Raw genomic sequence first — 18,005 nt, 5'->3', positions numbered from 1 at the left:
ACCAATATCCCCTCCATGTTTATGCACCTCATGCACAATGTGTTTTGGGATCTCTTGGTTACTTTTGTAGTGATTATTTGGATGACATCCTGGTGTACTTGTCATCGGCTGAAGAACATTGGTTCCATGTACGAATGGTACTCCAGCACATGCATGAGAACTATCTCTTTGTGAAGTGCAAAAAGTGCCAGTTTGCACAACCACCACTGACGTTTTGGGACACCTGATTTTGCCTGAGAGCATTGCAGTGGACCCAGAGAAGAGTGAGGCTCTGCAGTCTTGGCAGCCCCCGCACTGAGTGAAAGACATCCAGAGACTCCTGGGGTTTGCAAATTATTATTGAAAGTTTATCCCCCAGTTTGCCATGATGACTGCTCCCTTGACTTGGTTGCTGCAGAAAGCGGTTCAGTTCATGCGGGGGTCAGTAAAACAGCAAGACCCCAAGTTTCTGAAAAAGGCTTTTGCTACAGACCCCATTCTTTGCCACCCTGACCCGTCATGACCCTTCAGGGTGGAGTCAGATACGTCGGACATCACGATGGGAGCGGTGTTGTTACAAGTCCCCTTGAACTCAAAGCAATTCTTCCCTTGCACTTATTACTCACATAAGCAAAATCCTGCCAAGTGGAACTACATGATTTGAGATAAGGAATTGCAGGCAGTCCTGGTGGCACCACCTAGAAGAGGCTTGGCACCAGATCGAAGTGCAGACAGACCATCAGAAACTGGAGCACCTGAAGATCAGCCAGCAGCAGATCCAATGGTCTCTCTTCTTCACTCACTTTGATATCCGAGTAACCTATAGTCTGGGAGGCTGGAACCAGAGAGCTGATGCCTTGTCATGTAAGCCAGAGTATACCTGTAATGGGGATAAGGTGCAGCTCTGGTCAGTGATTCAAGTGACCCAAGAACCCTTCTGAAAGAGCAAATCAGGCTGGTGCAGTGTCAAGACTCCTGTGTCCAGGCCAGAGAACAGGAATTAAGACTCAGTCAGAGGCCTGTCGGGCTCTTGGTCATGCTCAGAGGGCTTGTTGAGGTTTCAGGGAAAGATTAATGTGCCAGAGGGGCCTGTTGTGACTCAGGGCCAGCCTGTGGTTTCGGCAGCCGGCTCAGATGTGTCGGATGACTCAGATGAGGGGGAGGAGGACCGTGTGGGAGACGAACCGGTTGATGATGGCGTGGAGGCTTGGCAGAGTTCCCAGCCGGGGCCCTCTTCTCAGCTGCGTGAGCCCGATAGTGCGGAAGATGATGACCCACAGCTGGCCCTGTTCAAGGACGCCCGACGCAGGAGGCAGTCGAGCAGGAACAAACAAAGAAAGAATGTGGGACTCCTCGGGAGGAGGCACAGGGAGACCACGCCCTGAGCTCTCTATAAAAGGAGTGTTTGGGGAGGGGCTGGTTGCTGAAAGCAACTTTTCCGCTTGAGAAGACAAGCTCTTGTGTTTTTGTTAACTGCGTAATTAAATCTTGGCAGATGCCCTTTAGCCTTGGAAGCTCTCCAGTCTCTTCTTCCTAAATAGGGGTTTGCCTTTACAAGGCCAGAAGAGGGCTGGTTCAGAACAGGGCCCTCCTGTAGTCTGATCTTACACCAGTGTCATAACAACCATGTGGCAGGGCATTTTAGTCTATTCAAGACTTTGCATCTGGTGGGGTAGGTGTTCTGGTGGCCGTGAATTTGCCACAATGTGGATACCTATGTGGTATCATGCCCAAAGTGCCAACAAGCCAAGAACACACTAGGACCATTGCCGGGACTGCTGCAGCCATTGTCCATGGGGAAGTGTATCCATGGACTTCGTCACCAATCTTCTAAAGTCACAGGGAACTATGATGGTGTTGATGGTAGACCTGTTCACAAAATGGCCCATTTTGTGCTATGTATGGGGTTGCCCATGCGCGAGACATGGCATGGCTGTTTGTGTGTCACATCTTCCGGTTGCATGGCCTACCTGACCATATTGTGTTAGACCAAGGTACCCAGTTCATGGCCCATTTTTGGCAAGGAGCTCTTGCAACTTCTACAGATACAGATATGTCTCTCATTCTCACATCATCTGGAGATAGAAATGGATGAATGCTGTGCTAGACCAGTATTTGTGTTGCTACATGAATTTCCAGCAGGACAATTGGATGGATCTGCTGATGCTAGTGGAGTTTGGATATAACAATGCCCAGCATGCTTCGACACATGTCTAGCCATGTTTGTGCCCTCTGACTGCTGCAGATTCACTGGTACCTGCAGCCACAGATTTCCTGCAAGAACTCACTGCCATGCACCAAGTGTTGTGGGAACAATTGGAACGGGCTAAGGAGGACTATAAAAAATTCATGGATCAACATTGTTGAGATGTGTCTCCCTTTGCAATCGGTGATCATGTCTGGCTCTCCACCCGGCACCTTCCCATGATTCACTGGGGAGATCTGCAATATTTAGTGCACTGGAAGGACTATGGCCCTGAGGACATGTCATGGGAAGATGCTGATGCTGTGCATGCCTGTGGACTGGTTCATTGGTTCCATCACGGGTATCCATGGAAACTTGGCTCAGGGAGTTCCAGGAGGATGGGCCATGCTGGGGGGCAATAGTGTGATGTCTCCCTTGGGTGACTCCCAGATTCTTCCTCAGATGTCAGCTCAGGGTAGGTTGAGCCTATTCCTGGCATGTAAGGAACTGGGTTGATTGATGGCTTTGAACGGTCATCCAAAAGAGATCTGGAGGAGGCTTCAGGTGGGGAAAGTTGGCAGTGGTAGACAGACAGCAAAATGGAGGAGGAACTGACTTCTGCACCTAATCCGAGAACACGCAGGGCAAAGAAAAGGCAGGACTCTGGAGGTCAGCCAGACTACTCGAGAGGAGAAGACCCCTTCCGTCTTGACAGGCTGCACCGGTAAGCTGGTTATTTATCACAGCAGACAGAGACAGGCATTGCTGGGAACAACATGCTGGTTTTTTAGCTGTTCGTTTGATCATCATAATTCCTGCTGCACTCTGGATGGACATCGTGTTTGGAATTGTGCCTTGGAGACTCTGAACTTTTCTTGCCATGTGAGCTCTCATGTGTGGATTTAAGTTTTGCCTGGTGTTTGAGCAACTTTCAATTTCTTTGTGGACTATTAAGCCATTGCTCTGTGGACTAATCTTGACCTGTTCACGACTGGACTTAATTGGGGCAGTTCTGAGCTTTTGGCAAAGGGAATTGCTGGGAAATATTAATAAACTCACTAAATCACAGTTACTTGGATGTGTAAGTGAGTAGGGTAGTACAGCTCACTGGATGACTTTGGTCCAGTCCTTCTCTCTCAATTCAACCTACCTCATGGAATTGTTGTGGGGAAAACATAGGAAAGAGGGAGTGCTGCACAAGCTGCCTTGGGCTTCTGAACGAACAGCAGGTTAAAAATACAATTGATCGATCAATCGATCAATTGGTCAAACACATGCGGTGGCACTTGTTCACGTAAGAAGTTGGATTGTTTTATAGTATTTTTTATTTTTGATAGGCTTATTTGTGTTAGGTATTTTTATTTTATTTCTTAGCAGAGGATGTTTTATTTGCATATGGGAGAGACAGTATATGTTCAGATCTCTGTGTTCTGCCATAATATTCTGCTCACCTTCCACCAATCTTCATTAGAATCATCTATCAGCATGATTCGGTCTCCTGGCCTGCAGGGACAGACAAAGTCTAGTTTATCTCTAGATACCTTTTGGTAATGAGATGCAGGGAATGCCACAGTATAAAAGTTACTGGGCAAAATAAAGTATGCCCTACTAGAAGTACATCAGTCATTACTAGCAGGTGTTCCAATAGCAACCACAGCCTTAATCTTGAGTGGTAATTCCTTTAAGCTTCATCAGCAAGGTCTCACAGTCCAAGAACTGATTACTTTATGCCTATCTCATGCTATGGATTTCAACATTGGAAATCTGGGAATAAGGGCATGCTTACTTCAGTGGCAGATCATTGTTCTCCTGAGGCAGAAACTTGTACAGAGCAACATAAGAATACATGGATGAGACCTCTTTGCGTGTAGATGCTTGAGATGGCTATTGGAAAAGGAAAGAGCCAAGAAGAAACATTGCAGTCTTTAGACACATGGTGTAATCTTTAGGGATCTATTCTGAAGTAAACATCAAAATACCATCTGATGCAAAGTGTTCCTACATTTTACAGCCCTTTGCAAAATGCTATTATGGGAAAGAGAGATAAAGATCTTATGATTATCAGAACTTGTTACTTTCCATGCCAGAGATGGTGTAGGCTTGTTGGAAAGAATTTGTGAAAGTTGAACGAAATGAGTCAGAAACAGGGCAGAAGGCAGCACAAAAGTAAAGCTGTATGAAAGAGTCATGCACTTGGCTGACAGGGGCCTCTGTCCAGCCATTCTATCCACCCTGAAATTGATTGTTTTGCTTGGCTGTATTTTTCACAGCTTAACGTACTTTGAAGAAAAACAATCAGAACATATGCCACTTAGTTTTCTTAAAGAGCAGAGCTGCGAACCTTTAAATTGTTTGTAGAATCACTGGGGAGAGCATTTGAGCCAATGGATTTAGCCCCCACTCAATGTGAAAGTCCAGATTAAAGCATTCATGACAAATATTTGACTCACCCTGTCCAAACACGTTTAGCAAATATCCCTAAGAAATTGAATCCATTGCTGTCAAGAAATGTTTTTAACTTTCAAACAAAATCTGTCTTCCTGACAAAGAACAGGTTATAGCCTTCTGGATAAAATCTCTCTGAAGAAGAAGTCATAACCGTCTCAGTCTTTGTTTCCCAACCCTAAACACAATTCTCTTAATTGTGTCTAGTAGGAGTTATTTTGCCAGTCCTTCTCATTGTCCCTCACTATATTTTCTTTAAGAAATTCTACACACATATAAAATGTCTGTCTCCTTCAAGATTCACTAAGGAACTTGATGATAGTGGACTATCACTAAATAACTACAGTTTGATAAGAAAGGATACAGGATTTCTGGGTTGAAGTGTTAAATAAGTATCCCAGAAAAGAAAGCAATTGAGTAGGCTTATTGTTCCATGCAACTCTACTTTTAAAGCTGAACTACTGTACTAAAGAATCTTTTTTGGCTCTTGAATTTTAAAAAGGAATAAAAGCCAAATATAATTAAATAACAATTATAATATTATTGTGTGCAATTTCTCTCCTTTCCTGCCTTCCTGCCTTTTTTCCTCTTTCTCTGGAAAGAAAATCCTGGGAAGGAGCTAGTTCATGAAGCCCTTTCTTCTTAAATTGCTGGATCCTACATTTTTGGGGTAATCTCTGCTTTTTCTCAATCTTGAAATGAAATGGGTACATTTTCTACCTGTTGCCCTGCGTTATTTTCCTCCAATACAGGGCTTTCGCCTTCTGTGGCCACTGAGAAAACTAAACGGAAAAAAAAAATAGAAGGCATTAAGGCTCATCAGTCCAGTAGGCAACAAAACATATATTCTTTCTTTTCTTTCTTTTATTTTTCCTGAGGAGGCGGCAATCCAAATTCAGAGATGACAAGGGATTCTGGAAAGTTCACTATGAAACAATACCCAGAAATCAGAGAAGCGGTCACTGATAGAAAATTTGGCAAACTGATGTCCGTTGGGTTGCAAAGATTAGGATGCAACAAAACTGAACCACAAGAGATTGGCTGGATTTTTGCAATCCTTTTTGATAGACCTAAATTTGAGAGGAAATATTAATTAAATGATGTTTGCTGCAATTAGAGCAGTATTTGTACAGGGGGAATTTTTTTTTTGTTAGGTTTCCAAAACAGCCCCTTTAGCAAAACATTGCTAGAACTGAATGCCTTCAAAGTCATAAGCCTTCCTCTCTGAGGCAGTCTTGCCTTCCACAGGTCAAGGGGTGTGTGTGTGAATTTGCATTAGGACAATGTTTGGAAGTGAATGTTTGCTTGTTTTTTGAGATTAACTGTATCAGCTTACCAAACAGTAATCAAGGATTTAGTCATGAAAATAAAACATCAATATATGAAAAATAGAATTAGAAAGAGCAAGATTTCTTGCCTTTATTAGAGCCATCTTGGATATCTCCAGTGACTTCTGGGATAAAGAGAGGGAGGGAGGGAAGAAGGAGAAGGGGGGGGAGAGAGAGGGAGGGAGAGAGAGAGAGGTGTGACTATGCACAAAGGCTGATGCAGGCTGAGCAAGCAGGATAACCCATCCCTCCTTTCATATATTACACATGTACACATGTGTGTGTGGTGGGGAGAAGGTAAATTTTGGGCATGGTTAACAAAAAAGGTTATTTTACATATTGTAAGCGGGAATGGGAATTTCACTCACCATTATCGGTAATATTTTCCTCTGCTGTTGGTCCACTTGCTGTTGAGCCTTCTGTGTTCTGAACTATGTCCTCCTTCTCATTCTGGAAGAAATAAATGCCTCTCTGAGATCAGCCAAGGTTGGCTGGATGTTGCTATCTGCTTTGACTAGACATTCCTTCAAATTGATCTTTATAGCATGAGTACCAGTGAAATAAATGTGTATTGCTTTCTTGATTTACTCAGTTTCCATTTTTCCTCCTATCCTTTTTCACACATATCCATTTCCAGTAACATTTTCTGCACTATCTCCCTCTAGATTTTACAAATGGGTTTCCCTCAACCCCAGTCTGTTCATCAGGGACCTGTTAATGTTACCAAAATGAAATCTTTGAATTTAGGGACTATACCAGACTCTTGGTGGGGGACTCTGAGGTGCTGCTGAAGCTGGAGCGATTCATGTAGGCCAGTGAAGTGCCGTAGCGCAAAGTCTCATAAACGGGATCTACCTTTCCACTGGGGCCTGCTGGTAAACCACATACATTTTAGAATTGGATTGTCAGGCACAAAAGAGAAGAAAAGGAAGCTGTCATAAGCATGGTCACTTTATTCTATTACTCTGTACTTCGATTAGTAGATGCTGTCTCCTGATGATTTCTAAAATTCCTTGTGCAATGAGCGAAATCTGTTCTCTTCAGCCAGATTAACCCACCACGCTTCCTAATTACAATCCGGAAAGAGTGAGTTGAGTTGCAATGACCAGTCAAATTCTTCTACTTGGTTCCCTGATAAAGAATCTATTTGCTAAATTGGATCTGGGAGGCTTTTGAATTCCACAATGAGCCTCCCCCCCACACCTTCCATCCAATTGCCCTGCCTCAATCATGGCAATTTACTTGGTGACCCCAGCATCATAATCATCTTCCATGTATAATCCTCTTGCATTTTCACACTGCATCTTCTGTATTCTTTCTTACCCCTGAATATCCATTGAGGAGGCAGCAGAGGCATTTTAGAGGTTGGGTGTCAAAAGATAAGAACTGTGAAACCTACCCCTTTTTTTACACGTACTGCATATGCATGTCTGCCATCTTGAATCCATCCCTTGGAAAGTCCTGTCTGGCAGTAGCCTGGGAGCACCTCATCATCCATTTTCTTTGATTGAATTTCTGTCAGAAATTTGACTTTTCAGATTTTGGGAATGGCCAAGTTCTTACCTGTAGGAGGAGATTCCTTGGCTGGGGCTGGTTGGGGCTGTGGTTCATGTAGCAGCAGAGGAGAACTAAGATTACGGCGGAAAGAGGTTGCCTGCTGAGGAACAAAGTACAGAAGAATATTTCACTGGCCTGCTATAGAGTACTATGTGCTTGACCCTCTGCCATGTTGCCAAGAGGAGGATGAATTAATATAGTGCTTGCTCCCCTCAATTTCCTCTTTGTATATTAACCTTCAGAGAAATTTTAAACTAAATAAATCAGGAAAAGAAGTAGTTTAGAACTCTGCACATCAGCTTTTAAAAATGGTAATTCTTGGATTGACTCTTTGCTTCTAGAAATCTGGTATAGCAGATTGTGTTTGGTCTCAAACCAAGAAAATTCCCCAGTCATCTACTAACATTGATCTCACACGACTGTTGTGAACCCATCTACTGGTCTGAGATCCCTGGGAAAACATGAGAATAAAATATAATAAGACAAAAGTTATGAAATCTGTAATGTACAAAGAAGCAAAATTAGTTTGCAGAAACTGACTCCTAAGTGGTACAACACTTTCTGTTTCATAGTATCAATTGGTAAGCCGTAGAAAGCACACGTAACACATATTGATAAAACCAGAAAATAAAATTTAATTAACTATAACACAAAAGAGATGCATATTATAATAAGGCAGTTTATTCATTTGTGTCTTTTGCACAACAAAATAAATAATGCAAGTTTAGCATGTCAATAATAGAACAAATTATATTGCAAAGCTACTTTCCATTCTTTCTTTTTTAACCATAGTCTCAGAATGCATATCAAACTTCTCTTTTTCTTAGTTTACTGTTCACATGGAGGAAGGACTGCAATACAAGCAACTGTTTGCGTGCAATGAAACATAACTCATTTAAGCATGATTTCATAAGCTACAATTTGTTAAGGGCAAATATAAAAGAACAGAAACAGAGGAGGTGGATTGATAAATACCTTAAAAGTGTTTATTAGTGGCCAAATGTTTTTTAGAATGTCCTTGAGTGGGAAAAAATTACAAGTGTCTAAGAATAAAGTATTTTAATCTATTTTCAGTTTAGAGAAGGTATAGGACAAATTAATTGATTTATCCAGTTTAAGCAGAAAGATATATCAGGTAATGAAGAATTGAGATAATTAATTTCAAGATACTTTATTTTGAGGAACACATTTTTTAAAAACATGAATGGGCTATTTTCCATGCATAATCTATAAAATAGTACTTCTGAATAGCTGGAATTAACAATAAGTGTAGAGAAAAATATATGTTGCGAGAAATATGTTTTTGGCGTGATTTTATGTCTACTTTATGTTCACTGATTTATTTATTTTTATACAATTTGTTAGGGCAATTTTAAAACCAAACCTGGTCACCTATCTTAATTTTGATCTTACATAATAGGAATTTTCTTGAATTGCCCAAAATTTATCTTAGTTCAGCATTTTGAGAGACCTTTCTTTTTTGCCCTTTGTCAACAAATTTTTAACAATTTTTAATATAATAAAAAATTTAATTCTAACATTTCATTTTTACAGTATATAATGCTTTTTACTGTATATACTGCTTTTATATTTTGATGTTTTATTGTAGATCGCTAAGAGTATCTCTCTGAGGAAGTCAGGTCATTGAGAAATGTGAAAAATAAATCAATAAAAATTTTCGTTTTTCATCCCGGTGTCTCTGAGTATTTTTAAGTGGCAAAAGGACATGTACCCTCCCCTCCCCTTGTTCCTCTAACGTGTTTGGAGGCATGTTCTCCCCAAGCCAGAGGCAACATTCAATCCGAAGACAACAAACCTTGCTTTAAAGCCATTCATGTTAGTAGCCATCATCATGCCATGTGGTAATGAATTCCACATATTATGTGCTAAGTGAAAACTGCCCAGCCTTGTCTATTGCTACACCACATGCCATTGCTATACTAGTTGGGGGCTTTCTTTTGGGCCATCTCCTTTCACACTGGTGCAATCAGGGGGTTCTCTTGTACAGTAAGTAAGGTCTCCTCTTTGAGTCCCAACCAGGGCTCCGTATCTGTACTGGCCAGAACTACTCCCCCCCCCCAAAAAAAATAAGGCCACATGAAAGAAGGCCAGTGCCTGAAAGAAGTACTCTTTTAGCTGGGACCTTCTTTTTGTGCCAACACAGATAGGACCTTCTTTTGCACACTGGCCGGGCTCTCCTTTTGTGAAAGAAGGCCCGGGCTGACCTGAGAACAGAGGCCCTGACAGGCATATGAATGGAGACTTTGGCTGGTATGCAAACTGAAGCCCTGGCTACATAGCTTGAAGGAAAGCAGTATGAAACAAGTCCTGCCCAATACAGTAATGGTATGCAGTGTGGCAACAGCTGGGATGTTGGTGTTGGTGGATGGCAAAAAAGGTGGTCATATAGGCAGGTGGGCCCCGATGGGACTAAATTTTGTCCAAATGATTGTAGAGGCACTGCAATGGCTTGAATTTATAGGACTGCACACAAATTCCTTTCTTCAGCATCACTGTAATGTCAAACAGTGGTTCAATAACTGGATGTTAAGTGGGGCCTACCTGTATTACATCAACTCTGTGTAAACTTTAGAATAGAGTCCATCCTCTCCCTCTCTGGATCTCTCTATCCTAACCCTTACATAGCTTTGCTTAGCTACTTACTGTCTTGCCTAGGCACTGCTGATGAGAAACTTCTTCTGAACACCACAGATGGACACTCACTTTGCATGTCTTGCATCGTAGACCTTGCTTGGAGTTTCCTAAAAGTAAAACCAAGACACAAGGGAGCTTCAAGGTGTTTTGCTAAGATAATAGATGTATGTTGGTGGGAATAATATTGGGAGGCAGAGAATAAAAATCAGAAATACATGTCTGATAACAAGGAACAGGCTATATACTCATCTCAAGTTAGGCTGATAATGATTACCATCCCCCCTAGTCAACATATCTGGAGGGTGGCCTATTATAAAACAACCATCTTCTGATTTTTTTTAATCCTTATTTCTAGGGTTATATTTCCTATTCATTTACAGGTAGCCTTTGACTTACAACTGGACATTTTAGCGCCTCCCCCCAAAAAAGCTATTTACAACCTGGTCCTGACATTACAGCCACTGCACTGCCCCTGTGATTGTTCATTCCTAGGTCTGACCACAGTGATACTATAGGGCCCTTCCACCTCCCTTCACATCTCCCCCACCAAGCCTCATAACCTCCTCCTCACCCAATGTCACCCATCACACACGTACCTTTCGAAGAGCTTCAGAACTTGGGTTAGGGACATGCGGGATGGGCAACTTGGTGATGTGGGCAAGGAGGAGGATCAGGGGCCTGATGAGGTGGGAATCCTGAGGGGCATGGGGAGAGCATAAGGTGCCTCAAGAGGTTGGGGTGTTCTCTGGCAACCCTGAGGCATCCTATGCTCTGCTCAACAACCCACACATTCATTTAATGACTGCATTGGGAAAAAGAGGTACGTGGGGGTCATACATGAGACGAACACATGGGTGCTTCACTTAACAGCCATCATAACTTCCAATCTAAACAAACAATTCTTCCCAACAAAAGATATTAAGCTATTAAGCTATAAAGTTTCCAGCCACCTCCAATTGCTTGTTGCTAGCCTGCTTAAAAAAGAAAAAGAAAAATCAGGCTTGGGGGCATCTCTTTGTTCCTTCATTGGCTGTGCTCCAGCTGTTTTATTCTTTCTCTGCAAGCTCCACTCAAGCAGATGAGATACATCAACAGCCAACTTCCGTTAATGCATATTTTTCCAAGCTTCATCTAGAATCAATGCCTAATCCTTATTAAATGTAAATCTATTTGAGGAAAAGAAGGAGGGTTATCCTGATTTGGCAGTAGCTCAGGATTTAGAGTTTAAGGTAATCCAGACACGGATAGAAAAAGAATGATCGGAATTCAGCTCCTGAGTGTGCATGACAAGAACTAGCAAACATTATCAAGAAGGTGGGGAAACAAGGCGTCCAATTGCTTACCTACAATAAGCTGATGGCAAATTTCACAAGGATTGTGTTTCTTGAAGATGTGTTCCTGGAAACTGTGGGTCTTCATGGGCTTGAGGGTCCCCAGGGACTTGTGGAAGGCTCTGGGGGAGGCTTCTGTTTCAAAGGGAACTGGGGGTGGAGACGGGGGTGGCATGGAATCAGGAGGGCTGAGCAGGACATCGGAGGGCAGCTTGAACTCATTACCAGAGCGCAGAAAAAAGTTCTCCACACTCTTGCTGCGCAGGATGGTCTTGAGTGACAGAGAGCGTTTGAACCTTTGTAACTATCAGACAAGGGGAGAGAAAAAGGGAAGAAATAACAGCAGTCATTGGGGAGGAAGGCATATTATATTAGCACCATGAACTTTGCCCAGTATCCACTGGAAGTGATGAAATAGTCAATATACTTAATGGATTTTGTGCTTTCAAATAACAGTAGCAATAGCATCTAAGACTTATATACCCTTTCATAGTGCTTTACAGCCCTCTCTAAGTGGTTTACAGAGTCAGCATATTGCCCTCAACAATTTGGGTCTTCATTTTATCAACCTTGGAAGGATGGAAGGCTGAGTCAACCTTGAGCCAATCAGGATCAAACTCCAGGCTGTGAGCAGAATTAGTTCCAATACTGCATTCTAACCAATGCACCACCATGATTCCTAGCGACTGCCTGGGCTAGTCTGTGCAGTTTTATTGGGAAGATTTTTGGAAATGGTTTGCCCTTGGTTTCTTCCTAGGACTGAGAGAAAATGATGGATCAGATCACCCAGTTGGCTTTGTGATTAAGGTGGGACTAGAACCACAATCTCCTGGTTTCTAGCTGGTGCGTTAACTACTACATCAAACTGAGCCTCTTATACTTCATAAACTTCATTTTTGCCTTTCTCATCAATCATCAGATTTTTTCTGGGGAATTCCCAAAAGGAACTGAAGGCAATGCTTTGGGGGGAATGGTCAAAACAGAAACTTAACCCATTTCTCCTCCTCATTTCTGATGATGTTATCTAGTTTGATAATGAAACATCTTCAAGGAAACAGCCAAGCTGAGAGAGCATGAAGGACTTTACAGAAGAGAAATGCTTCAGTCTCTTTCCACATTTACCAGAGAAGCCTCAAATAAATAAACTAGAGGAGGGCACGTGGAAGTCAAGAAAAGGTTTCTATTTTAAAAAGCAAGCAAAAACTACTTTAATCTGATTTGGAAGAGAGGCTGCTTTGGTAGCGGGGAGAGAGAGAGAGGAAAAAAGGGCAAAGAAGAGATTGTTTAAGGCTGCAGGTCATATATGTGCCAGAAAAACTATCCTCTCTTTACTGTTTTTCTTTACTGCTGGGGAAAAGAGGCCTGTCAACAGTGGAACAAGTTAGGAAAATTTTCCACTGACCTGCTGTTGTGAGAATTGGACCATGAACATACAGAGCAGAGACCATGACTAACTGCACTCAAGGTACAGCATGCTCTAGGCCTGGAGGAAAAGCTCTGCTCAATGTAACAGCAACCCACTGGCTAACATGTGGGCCTAGAGGACTACCACAGATGCTCCAATCTCTAGGTGTGTCTGGAGATGAGTGAGCTTAGGGCTGGCTAGCCTGCAACCCCATTTCACTGCTCTTTTCATTATCACTTTCTGGTGAGTGAGAACTGAATCCATTTTGCTGGTGAAGCAGTTGTACTTGCACCAAGTATGGCGCAACATCAAAGAATGGGACAAATAATTTCATGTCTTAGTATATCTCAGCCATTTTAGTAGTTGAGTAAATCAATATTTTATGGTAACTTAGCAATTTGGCCTCTTTTCGTTTCTACCTATGTGTATTGTAATCTGGCTCACATATAACTTTTCTGCGGCATTTGTTTACTAATATATTTTCCACTCTCCTTATATAATGCCAGTTTTGCTATGCCACATGATTCCAGTCAGTTACTGCGGTAAAAGGACTGACAATAGTGAGGCCCATTATAAGCACCAGCGATGTGGCATAACCTTTCCATCATCCCCAACCAACGTGGCCATGGGAAATGGGATCTGTAATTAGGGGGAAACCATGACTAAAGTTCCTGACCTAAAGAGACTAACTGTTGGAACAACTTTTAAAATGAATAAATGCCAAATCATTTAAGCTGCTAAGAGTTAGAAATGCTTAAGGATACTATCTGAAACCCAAGATAAATATAGCCAACAGCACTCATTATTAGGACTCAGGAAGTTGCAATAAAGTGAAACAAATGAGTGAAGACAGAGCAAAATGCTGGAAGTAATAACTCTGTAATTGGATGGGTGGGTGCATAACAGAGGAATAAGAGATACAAAGTTGAAGAAAGGGAAAATAGGGTATTGAGATCACAGGATGAGATTCAGAGTATTTTAGAAGGCAAAGTGCAAGGATATATGAACTGTGACTTTCTGGTGAGAGGGAAAGGTCACTTCAGAGAGTTGAAAGCCATGTTTGGGAAAAGGAATATAAAAGATGTCGGTGAGGGGCACAAGCGATACAACTGGGGACCTACAGGTACAGGAATTCTTCTGGATATAAACAAGGAGCCAGCAACACAGCAAGGCTGGAAGAAATGACTAGGTCGGAAGCAAAAAAAAAAAAGGAACTCACTAGATCAAATGAAGCAACCTGAAAAAAGAAAAATGAATTAGTTTTATAGTGATGAGATAAAACACTTTTCCCGAGATAAGTGTCCAATTGCTTCTGCTCATCTGGTTGTGCTTCAGGTCCCCTCTAGTAACATTATCATGTTGCAAGACTAAGGAAGTTGGTCTTTTCTGGCACAATGACACTTTCCCCCCCTGAAAATGCTCTCTCCTTGGGCTCCAGGAAGCTTTTACTGGCTTTGGTTCAGGGCTGGGGGATTAATGCATTACTGTAGGGGTGGGAGTGGGGGGAGTGCTATGTTTTCATCTGTGCTGTCTTTTAGTATTTACTATTGTGTGGTTTTATGTTTTGTTCTGATGGATTTTTTTATCCTTTTTGCTATCCAATTTCTATTGGAGTTGGGGATAGATAGATAGATAGATAGATAGATAGATAGATAGATAGATATATGCCATTCCTTGCTTGTAGCTTTGGCTTCAGTGAAGCAGAATGGGGCACAAAGCCCTATCCCATCTCTTAATAGCAATAGTAATAGCACTTAAGACTTATATACCACTTCATTTTGCTTTACAGCCCTCTTAAGAAGTTACAGAGTCAGCATATTGCTCCCAACAATCTGGCTCCTCAGCTTACTGACCTTGGAAGGATGGAAGACCGAGTCAACTTTTGAGCTGCTCAGAATCGAACTACTGGAGTGAGCAGTGAGTTAGCCTGCAGTACTGCATTCTAACCACTGCTCTTTAATACAAATCAACCCATATGCCAGCGAGAGATAGGACTGAGACCAAGAGTAGACAAAGCGCCCAAGGAGGTGGAACAGTTGAGAGACAAGATCATGGTAGGAAGAGCAATGGAGAGTCCACCTGAATTTGAATTGAGGCCAGTAATGTGGTGTGGTGCAAGAAGAATTAAGAAGACGGGAGAGAAAACTGCTCTTTGTAAAACCTTGGCAAGATAACTAGGATTGTTGAGTAAGTTTGTGGTTTAACTTGTCCTGGATTTCAAAGATAAACTACCTTCTCTAAGAAAGCTTCTCAGGAGGATTGGGGGAGGAGGGGAAGGAACCATTTATACTGATTTGAATATTTGCTGATGTATCACATTACTCTTGTATCAGTGTAAACTTGATAGTCTGTATTGTCAGTTAGTGCTAGGACTATAGTATAATAGAACTGTTCTTAATCTTTGGTTCTAAAAGTCAGGAAGGAAAGGTGTAATGTTGGTTGGTAACTAGAAGTCTTTTGTTTTTTATTGGCAAAGGGGACAAGGGACATTTTGCAGCTCTCCCTTTGAATAGAAAAAGTGACAATAAGATCAACGAGAATAAAATCTGGAAGAGATTTTTGTTTAAGAAATATGTGGAAGATTTCAGGTCTTGAAATAAGGGCAAGCTTCTGTGCTGCAGCAAAAGCTGGAGAGTTACATTACTAACAAATACTTAGAAACAATCATTTTTATTAGAAATAATTTCAAGGAGAAAAGAGCATTTATGACACTATGAAAAATCTACAAAGTTAGGACTCACGTCAAGCCATATCAGCTGCCTGTTACAAGGATTGCAAATGACGGGTTATTTATTTAATTACATTTTTTGCCAATGGGGGAAAATCTTTGTGAGATTTTTTGCATCAATTTCCAAATGACTGGCCACCTTCTGATATTTGCACTTTAAATTGGGGGACGTGGTAGTGTTCCCTCAACTGCTCCCCCTTATATATTACATTGTGCAGGACCAGCTCCACCATTATTAAAAATTTCCAAAATACAGTGATGTGTTTGTACATTTTTATTGTTGCATACAGTGTATTCTTAGATGTATCTGAGTCCCACAAAGGCAAGGCTGTCTGGTATAGTATTTAGCACCAAAACTGACTTAATCTCCATTGACCTTAAGGAGAAATCCGTCCACGTAGCTTTCTTGGCAATACAATGGAAGTAGTTTCTCATTCTCTTATAGGGTTTTTGTTAAACCTCTCAGTCTACCTACTTCGTATTGGTTTTTTATCCATACTGCAACCAGATCCAGACCTTAGCTTCTAGAAATCTGCCGAGTACGGCTAGGCCTATTTGAGCTCACCAAATACAGCTGGCTGGGTTACAATTTTCATTCAACTATGAAACTTGCTGTGTGAATGTTGGCTGGTCCCTAGTTGTTAGCCTAAGGTTTTATCACCCATCCCAGCTTGGAAAAGCTAGTCTATCTGACAGGAGATGGAGCAGAAAAAGCTTGGAGCAAAGTTAAATGAAGAGAAAATAAAAGATGTTGGAGGATGTAGGATCTGCAGCTGCTCTCGCCTTAGTTGCTTCCATCTGCTTGTTATTATATCACAGTAAGTCAGATTCTGCAACTAGTACCAAATTCTGCCTTGTTGTCCTCCCTCCTGCAAAGTTTACACATTGTACTCACAACATTATTTATTTTAAAATTGCCAATAATTGGATTCACACCTGAGACTAAGTCCTAATAGTTTAGAAATCACAGGGTCAGGCTTCATCAATGCAGCAATGCATGCTGGCTGAAAAATTTTGAGAGCTGGAAGTCCACACATCTTAAAGTTGCTAAGTTTGAGAAATACTAGTTTGGAATAATGCATTATACTGGCCTAGATATTCTGTTTCCTAATTCTGGGACACCCGCACCTATTCTAGAAAAGCTCATAGAATTGACATTTACCGTACCATGAGTTTGCACGAACCAGGTCTGACTTTTAAAATGGGCTATGAAGTGAAATTAATTCAGCTTTGCTAGAGAAAAAAAAGGGGTTGGGGGTAGCAAAAAAACATGAAATATAGAAAGATTGGGGAAAGTGAAAGGTGAGAGAGTAGAAATGTGCATGCGGGTTGTCTGTACACCTCACTGGCTGTGGCTATTTGCTGTATGGGCAAGCTGGGGGGGAGGGGCCCAGCTGTCTCTGCAGACTGAGCTTAAAAGGTTTCAGCTCCACTAACTACTGATCAGCTGGGAACTTTGGAGCGAAATACCGCTGGGCTTCCAAATCTAGTGTGCTAATAGAGGCTGCTTCATTTCACACAATACAGAAGCACATAATCTATTTTGACTCAAGAAGTTCTATTTGTAAAAAGATGCTTGAGGCCCACCTGGAGCCTGAACTGGGCCCAAGTGTTTGTCCATCTACAGATGGACTACAAATTCCAAGTCATCCATTTATTTCTCCTGAGGCATATTAGAAATAAAATAAATGGTCACCAGCTCCTTCTGTGGATCAAATTCTATATTTAACATTGAAAAATAAAGTCTCTGCTAAATAGCTGATAAAACGTTTGCCAAACTGAAAAGCCATAGTCTTTTATGACTAAAGTTCTTTTTAACTAACTCACTATGCAGTACGGCATGGGCGTCAAAGTCGCCGTGTCATGTGACGTGTCGCGACGCATCACAGCAATGGGGTGGGCGTGGCTATGATGAAACCCACCCACAGGCAAGCAGTTGACACCCTTGCACTATGGCTTCTTAAAATTGTTCATGCATATGTGAACCCAGCCACCCACAGTGTCCTTGTCGTCAAATGATCAAAATCTGGGTGCTTGGCAACCGGTATATATTTAGGATGGTTGAAGAGCCCCAGTCACATGTTTGCCATTCATGATCATCTCAGTGGGTTTTCAGCAATGGGGGAAAGCTGGATTCACATAACAACTGCACCAATAAGAGTCATAAAATGGGACACGAGTAACCTAATGATCCATTGCTTCAGGATGGAAATTCTAGTTCCAGTTGTGGTCGTAATCCAAGGAGCACCTATAGTCAAATTTTCTTCATTTCCTTTCCTCTTTTGATAAACATCATTGCTCTTATATTTGCAATAGCAGTCTAGCAAATGGAAATGGAGTAAAGTAAGTCTTTTCAAGCATGGAATGTGGAAACTTTCATTTATTAAATGTG

General features: G+C 41.7%; 1 protein-coding gene across 2 annotated transcripts in view; it reads right to left on the bottom strand.

The window, feature by feature from the left end:
- The window catches only part of STAC2 (SH3 and cysteine rich domain 2), a 48,929-nt gene that overhangs the window by 10,008 nt on the left and 20,916 nt on the right, over positions 1-18,005 (bottom strand). Inside the window, exons 2-9 of one of the 2 annotated variants that reach the window (XM_083376763.1) lie at positions 11,493-11,784; positions 10,159-10,256; positions 7,501-7,594; positions 6,694-6,809; positions 6,306-6,387; positions 5,330-5,391; positions 3,951-4,048; positions 3,616-3,667 (exon numbers count right to left, since the gene is read on the bottom strand). In XM_083376763.1, coding sequence (XP_083232889.1) covers positions 3,616-3,667; positions 3,951-4,048; positions 5,330-5,391; positions 6,306-6,387; positions 6,694-6,809; positions 7,501-7,594; positions 10,159-10,256; positions 11,493-11,784 — 894 coding nt within the window. The remainder of the gene's footprint in view (positions 1-3,615; positions 3,668-3,950; positions 4,049-5,329; positions 5,392-6,305; positions 6,388-6,693; positions 6,810-7,500; positions 7,595-10,158; positions 10,257-11,492; positions 11,785-18,005) is intronic. The other variant, XM_083376764.1, reaches the window with a different exon arrangement.

The sequence above is a fragment of the Vipera ursinii genome (genome assembly GCF_947247035.1).
Source record: "Vipera ursinii genome assembly, chromosome: Z".
In the NCBI taxonomy this organism is placed as follows: Eukaryota; Metazoa; Chordata; class Lepidosauria; order Squamata; family Viperidae; genus Vipera; species Vipera ursinii.
The sequence above is the reverse complement of the archived record's forward strand: the minus strand, read 5'-3'. Positions and strand labels throughout refer to the sequence as shown.